Source organism: Hibiscus syriacus, unplaced genomic scaffold (genome assembly GCF_006381635.1).
Source record: "Hibiscus syriacus cultivar Baekdansim isolate YM2019G1 unplaced genomic scaffold, ASM638163v2 tig00110458_pilon, whole genome shotgun sequence".
Classification (NCBI taxonomy): domain Eukaryota; kingdom Viridiplantae; phylum Streptophyta; class Magnoliopsida; order Malvales; family Malvaceae; genus Hibiscus; species Hibiscus syriacus.
The window spans coordinates 240438-248697 of NW_024062745.1; the positions used below are offsets into that span (position 1 = coordinate 240438).

The 8260-nt window shown below is 34.9% G+C and overlaps 1 protein-coding gene across 1 annotated transcript; it reads right to left on the minus strand.

Moving 5' to 3' along the window:
* Positions 1-4028: 4028 nt before the first annotated feature.
* LOC120126403 (protein PHLOEM PROTEIN 2-LIKE A10-like) lies at positions 4029-5712 on the minus strand. The gene has a single exon (XM_039144609.1). It carries the CDS (start codon positions 5607-5609, stop codon positions 4350-4352), a length of 1260 nt encoding a protein of 419 aa, XP_039000540.1. The 5' UTR covers positions 5610-5712; the 3' UTR covers positions 4029-4349.
* Positions 5713-8260: the final 2548 nt, after the last annotated feature.

Here is an 8260-nt window from a genome sequence, read left to right on the forward strand (position 1 = left end):
ATAATTCTGTGGTCGTGTTGGTGCTTCCACAAATATCCTCACCGCATTTGTTTTCTGATTGGCTTGTCGGTAGTTAAGTATTGCCAGATCCCCTCTTTTGTAAATGGTCGTTCGCCGATATAATCAGAATTGTGTAGCAAAACAGTCTGCCAAATTGTTTGGTTCGCTAACACTCCTTTATCACATCGTAAAACGTCTCATTCGACAGAGACAATAAATTTTAGGGTAAAGTATAGTAATGGTTACTGAACTTTTCTAAAGTTTTTATTTAGGTCCCCCAACTTTTAAAACTTACAATACAATCCCCCAACATTTAGTCCGTTTGCAATATGGTCCCCGACGTAACCGGCAGTTTGACGCCATTACACTGTCATTAGTATGTTTGCAATATGGTCACTGAACTTTTTCAGGCTCTTGCATTTAGGTCCCCCAACTTTTTAAACTTGCAATACAATCCTTAATTTCATTCTAAATCCCAAATTCCTTTTCGATCTCGAATTTCCTTTTTCCTTTTTCTCTTCTCATTTCCATCTTAACTTTTCAGTCGGGGATGCATGGGAAATTCTAATCTAACTTTGAATTATGTGGAGGTGTTGACTTGAATAAGGGTTCATTGAGAGAAGACCCGACCAAGGGACTATCGGGATCATCAACGATTCAAGGTGTAATGTTAGATACAAGTAATCTTATGTGAAACATAAATGTTCGATGAAATGCTTGTGAGAAAAAATGGGGTTAGAAATACAGAGTTGACAAATACTACTAAGATGAACTAAGTATCATTGTTGAAAGTCACCAACAAAGCTGAAATTATTTTGTATAAATGGCAAATAATAATTTCTTAATTTAATCCTTGTGGTTAAAGATTTTCCAATAGATTATCAAATATAATCTATTTTGATGATTTCTAACCCTATTTTTTTCTCACAAGCATGTCATCAAACATCTATGCTTCACCTGAGATGACATGTATCTAACATTATACCTTGAATCGTTGATGGTCCCTATAGTCCCTTGGTCGAGTCTTATCTCAATGAACCCTTATTCTAATCAACACCTCCACATAATTCAAAGTTAGATTAGAATTTCCCATGCATCTCCGACTAAAAAGTTACGCTGTAAATGAGAAGAGAAGCGAAAAAGGAAATTTGAGATCGAAAAGGAATTTGGGGTTTAGAATGAAATTAAGTATTGTGTTGCAAGTTTAAAAAGTTGGGGGACCTAAATGCAAGCGTCTAAAAGTTCAGTGACCATATTGCAAACGTACTAACGGTAGTGTAACGGAGTCAAACGGTCGGTTATATCGGGAACCATACTGCAAACGAACGGTTATGTCGGGGACCATATTACAAACGGATTAAATGTTGAGGGACTGTATTGCAAGTTTTAAAAGTTAGGGGACCTAAATGAAAGCTTTAAAAAAGTTCAGTGACCATTACTATACTTTATCCTAAATTTTAAGAAGATTAATGGATTGTTTTGATATTTGGAAGGTTTCAATCTCTTCATAACTTTAAGTTTTATATTTTTATTTTATGTATGAGTTTTTTATGACTATTGTCTCCAATTTTCTTGTAATTTTGATTACTTCATTTTTATTAATGAAATTCAATTTTCATTGTTAAAAAAAATTAAAATAATCCCACTTTTGGGTTTAATATCAGCGTGTTTCTTATCTTGTTTCGAGTCGATTAGTATCATTGCCTTTAGTTTCGTCGTTGTCGTTGCAAACTTGGAGGAGAGAAAAGCTTTAGTTGTTTTTGAAATACTCCTCTGTTGATCACCATACTGAATCAACTCAGGTAATAGCTCATTAATTCTATAAATAATTTGTAGCAGGGTGTGATTGGGGTAAAAAAAGCTCATTAATTTTGGCACAATTAAACTATAGCTCCATTGAGCCACTTCAAATTTTATAGGATAACCTAATTTAAAGCCGAGCCAAACCACACGAATAAATTACAAGTGTTCTTTTTAGGGTGAACAAAAATCGAGTAGAGAAATTAAATTTTTCTATTTGAATTGACTTCGAGTTGCAATTTCATAAAATCGGCTCGACTCAAAAAAAATTCATGTTCAAATCGAGTTGTAAAATGCAACTCGAATAACTCAAAATTTGTACTTATTAGTGGATTTATTTTTAAGTTTGAGTCGAGTCATTGACTTTGTATGATATATGTATATCACTTATGAAAAAAATATAAAGAAATACATTTGTATTGTATATATGGTTATAGAAAAGTTAGAATTAAATAATATTATAATATTATAAATATTTATAATTAAATTTAAATATAAACTCGAAAAATCAACTCGACTCGACTCGAAAAAATTTCAAATAAAGTCCGAGTTGTAAAATAGAATTTGTCAACTCGAATAACTCAATTTTGTGACTCGACTCGGTTGAATGCTCACCCCAAATTATAACTAATTTAATAAATCATTTATAATTATAACTAATTTAATAAAATATATAAGTGTTAACAAAATGTAATATCAGCAATATTGTTAACGGTTTAATGAAATGCGAGAAAAATAATAAATTTTTATAATATTAATAAACTAAAAAGTATTCTGCGACCAAAATATTAACATAATAATTATTTGATATAAAGGATCGTAACCACAATTCTAACATGACAAAACTACACATGCAGTACGAAAACAACTACACAAATTACCTGACGCATGGACAAAATTCCTTTCTCTTTAACCCTAACCAGCTAGAAACATGCAAAAGCTAGCGGCTAAAATAAAATCGGAAACCACCTTTTCCACAAGACAACAAACGTGGGGTTTATAAAAGCCATCATCTTTTTTGACATTTATACATGCATAACAAGGAGAGAGAGAGAGAGAGAGAGAGAGAGAGAGAGAGAGAGAGAGAGAGCTCCAATTCCTTATTGTTCATCTTCATTGTTTAGTGCATTTAATTTGAGCTTAATTGGCGGGTTCAGCTGAAGTTAAAACTTGATAAGAATGCCGTGATTGCATTGCGTGATGGCTCAAGTCCTGTATAGATCCAATAGTTTCGCCCAAAGAGCATCGGATTCGGATCTTAACCGCTCATTCTCTAGCCATGCGGCGTGATACTGATTAATAACTAAACTTAGCCGGTTCTTAAGTTTATACAGAGATCATTTGCTGGGAATAATTTGCTTTACATTTTAACTGGAGATGAATGCGAGACTAAAGATGAAAGCACATATCCACCCACGAAGTTTCAAAAACAAAGATAATGGCATTGGTTGACCTCAGAAATCTCTGCACACAATTTAAGCCAAGCTGTTAAATTTCTCAATAGGAGGATTCTGTATCCAAACTGCACAGTCCATACTCATTTTATTCTCATAAGTTTAAGCATCTGAAATTTGAATGGACAGAATACACAAAACAATACATACTCATTTTGTTCTCAACAGAAGGATTCTGTATCCAAACTGCGTAGTCCATACTTTTTGATAATGCAGTTGCTTCTCATAAGCAGAAATATGTCATGATTGCCAATCACATAATTTTCAGGTTCATCCCCTATCAACTTGAGAAAAATAATATTACTACTTGCTAGTACCATTAACATTAGATCATATAAGCCAAAAACAAATCATGTAGGAGTAAATTATCATCTACAATACAGTAGGTTTAGTTGAAAAAGAAGCATGAATTCCTCGTGCTCAAGCAGATTTCCACTGAAAACAAGCTCAATCTGTATGCACAGATTTGTATTATCAACAAGAAAAAAATACAGACCAAAAAATAAACTAGGCTGAAGGATAGTTCGTAAGTCCAATCATTTTGTGATTGCTTTTATTTTAGCATTCTGTGATTAAGATTGACCAATCTCTTGATCTTTTCCAGAAAGATTGATTACTATCCCTATCATAATCCAGTCATGTAGAATCAAATTGCGAGATCAGTAAAATCTTCCTTAACAGAGCTGATGCTCCTATGGTAATTCTCTCCTATCAAGGTAAATCATTTTTCAAAAAGCATATAACGTGATGCTAAAAGCTATCATCAACAAGAACGGCAAAAAAAATGACACGAGAATTGGAATTCTTAATCCCAAAGCCAATTTCATTTCTAAAACACTGTCGATCCATCACTAATAAGAATTAGATTTCCTGGAACAACAAAATGGCACTAGTTCTGGTATACAGCAGCAGAGAACTGATATTTTTTAGTATAGATTTGTATATGGAAAATAATTTGAAGGAAGTTGGGTATTGCTAATGCTATATACAGTTTGCATGAGAGAAATATACATACAACGGTACAAGACAGTCTGATATAAGCAGCTTCAGTAAGATTTTGTTGTATTTCGGTAAAAAGTCAGAGCAAATGCTCATTCAAGCAGGCATCACAACCCTACTACCACCCAGGATATGTAAATACAGAGCAACACAAACTGTGACTATAATGGAAGACTTAGCACCAACATATCTGATAACATCCAGTCCCCTTTCCACAACCTCCTCACGAACAATATGAATACTTCTCTTCAAACCCTCTGAAAGCTTCCATAGTACAAACACCACCAAATACCTTAATGTTTCAAAAGTCACCCTCCCAGTCACATCAAGCACAAACTTCCAGTTGGCGGGAACTGCCCATGAAGAAGAGACCTTATTGACCCACCCATTATTCTGATTCCCATCAAATGAGCTCCCCCTTTCCATTCCGTTTAAAGACAATTCCTTCTTGAAACCATCTCTCATTCCACCAGCATCCAAGCTCCGATCAAGAAACAAACAAGTAGAACCCGACTTCAAGTCCGAACTTGTCAACACTTGATGAGACGTTCTCACCAGAGTTGCCACAGCACCATTACAAATAGAAACCAAAGCGTCTCTGACATGTTTTTCATGTTTAGGATTAGTCATCCCAGCAAAAAATTCATCATAAGTATTAATGTCCATTGTCTTGTCGAGATAAACCGCAACAGCCGTGCTTACTAATCTTTGAATGCAATCAGCAATCAGCTCTTTACATTTGTCATCATATAGCATCAAATTAACCCATTCGGGCACATTATTAGATGACCCATCGTTCCCATTCAACCGCTCCATTTCGCCACCGGCCGAGTAAAACCCCAGAACCAGATTCCTAGCAAAGCTACCAACTACAACTGATACAAAACCAGACCCAGCATTAGAGAAAACCCTATCCAACACCTTATCGGTAAAACTGGGATTCTCCGAACTCGTTTTGAATTCATTCACATTCATTGATTCTAACTTATAGCCTCTTAAAACCCCAACTGTTGAAGCCTCTGTAATCCTAATTAAAGATTGGGAAAACTCATCTGACCTCAAAATCTTTGAAAGTTGCTTCAAACTCTTTGGAACTTGATCGGAATTAGATTGCAAAAACTCCTTCAACTCCTTGGAGACAACATTGACCGCGTCGGCGGATTCCGAGACCAACTCAGCTAACGAAACCAAGGCTCCGAAGAGCTTGGAAAACGTCTTCCTTTTCTTCACAACAGAGGGTAAATTATAGACCTTGTAGGCTCCATAAACAGAGACGCCACATACAGCTAACAGTATAAGCCATTGTTTCTTCCGGCGCGAAAGAGTCAAAGCCTTGTTCACCGATTGCAAATCCATTAACAAAAACCAAACACTAGAATTACAAGAATTGGAAGCAAGAGCTTTTCAAATACAAAATGCAAAATAAATATTGACCCTCAGAATTTTTGGTTTTTTTGATAAGGTTTCCCAGCTCGAGATATCTAGGGTTTCGTTTCAAAGTAGATGGAGATAAGATAATTTTTATTTAAAGGTAAACTACATAAATGATTAATGTCGCGAAATGACTATCATTTTTTAAATTATGACAAATATATTATTAAAATATTTAAATAAATTTAATATAATCATATGACTTTAATATTTAACGAAATTATTTACGTGACAGTTAAAAAAATTAATATAATTAGGTAAAGGTCCTTGTAAAGTTACGTACTTGCGGTGCTGACATCCTGCTTTTTTTTTTATTTTGGTCACTACTTGTATATGATTTATTTCCTTGAATTTTCATTTAATCCAATTTGATCCTGATTGTGCTGTCTAATGCCTTAATTTGAGCATTAACTTTAAAATCTTTTATTCTAGTAATGTATTAAATTTGAAGATTAAATCCCCTAGATTTTATAATTAATCAATTTGATCACCAAAATTAACTTTAATTCTTAATTTTTAATTAGGTCCTAATTTCAATTTAATATAAAAAATGTTGTTTAATCGGATACCCGATGCCCAGTTTATTTTTTTATATATTATATTAAATTTTTATTTATAATTCTCAAAGATTATACTACCAAATTAAATAAGCAGTATATTATAATTAGATTTGATAAAATCAAACATTCCAAGCTTGTCTAGATTCTTAGTTATAATTTAGTATTTAAACTGTTAATATCATTTCAATATAGTCATTTGGTTAAACAGTCAATATTCTAATCGAGTCGGTTGCAATTTCTGTGTTTGAAATCAAGTTGTTATCTCTGTTAGGGTCCAACCGAATTTGTAATTTCTGTTTTTGAGGAGTTTTGTTTTGCCCCATTAGGGCAATTAAATAAAATATTTTGAAAAATAGAACAAGTAAAAGTTTATTTTGAGATCTACGATATTTTCTATAGTGTTTATGAAATTTGTCACGTTGAGATGATGGGTTTAAATAAAAAATATTTTTTATTCAAATTAATCACGTTGATGTGACAAGTTCTAATAAAATATAATTTTTTAATTAATTTTTATCATATTGAGATAAAAAATTTGAATAAAAAATATTTTTAATAATACTTGTTACCTCGATGTAACGAATTTTAAGTCACGGTAACAAATCCGAAGTCTCTAAATAAACTTTCACATTACCTATTAGACTTTTTTTTTTGGTTCTGCGCTATTGAGCTAAAGAAAAAAAAAACCAATTTTGAGTTGGCTAGCATATATGTTATTAAAGGTTGTAGTGGGCTTCACCCAAGAGACCATTACTGATAATCATCTATTCAATTTCACTTCCAATTTCAGCATTTTGTCCTAAAACCATGCAATTATCACAGACCACCAGCCCATGACCGAACTCAATGCAATCAAGGCTGCCAAGGACTATCTTTACCACGTTTTGGGCCTTCTAGAAGACCCAAGTGAGCTGACCCAATCCACATTGGAGACATGATAATTGTTTAGCATTATCTTAGAAGATAATGATGCCAACTCATTGCCCACTTGTTGTAAATAGTATAGAGTTCTCATCTTACCCATTGATGTATTTTAATCCCAACCGTTCATTGTAGGGGACTCCAACTATAAAAGGAGGCTCACCCCCCCTTCATTTACACACCTCAATTTGAGAAATACAAACTAGTATTCACTCTCAAATCTCTCTTATTCCTTTGTGCGCCCATCTCTTTGTTTCCCTATTTCCTTTGGGTTTTCCAACGTTCTAAGCATTCTAGCTTAGTGAAGGTTCGGGTCACTTAGCCGATTTTCGACCTTGAAAACGTCTAAGGCCGCACGAGCTTGCTAGCAGCAGTCTAGCCCCGTGAAAAGTGGTATCAGAGCGTGTCGTTGTGGGCAAACAATGATTATTTCGACCGAGTTTGGTGGAAGGTACGAAATTGGGTAAGTTCTGTTTACTCACAACTTGTTCAATTTATTTTGCTAACTGAGATGGCCCCACAACATGGTGATGTGGGAGGTTCCGATGGAAATGAATCCCGGAATGCTGGAAAGAAGATAGCACCATCGAGAGATATTCTCACATCCCTCCAAGAGAAGGTTACCAGACTCGAAGGATCCATGGCGGATGCCCAAAGAGTGCTGGACAAACTAGAGTCCGTAGACCTTGAAAGGTTGGGATCATTGGATCTCGACAAGCTAGAATCCTTGGATTCTATTAAGGATGATGTTCAGGATTCACTCAATGGGTTGGATGTGAAGACAACAGATCGAGGTAATTCCTTGGAAGCCATGATAGTAGCTTTAAGGAAGGAAGTTGAGGAACTCAAGAGCGAGGGTTCTAATTCTGAGGTGGCAACGTTAAAGAGGGAGGTCGAGCTGCTCAAGACCGAGCTATTGGTGTGCAAAGCTGCATTCGGAAGTGGCGTTGCCACGGTTGCACCCAAAGCCTTGGGCGACATCCCTAAGCCGAAAAAGTTCAAAGGGTACAGGTCAGCCCAGGATGTCGAGAATTTCCTTTGGGGCCTGGACCAGTACTTTGCAGCCATGGGCATCACGGAGGATGCCAAGAAAGT

Excerpts from the sequence above, each read along its gene's own strand:
- LOC120126403 (XM_039144609.1), bottom strand. The coding sequence starts at position 5,609 with ATGGATTTGCAATCGGTGAACAAGGCTTTGACTCTTTCGCGCCGGAAG.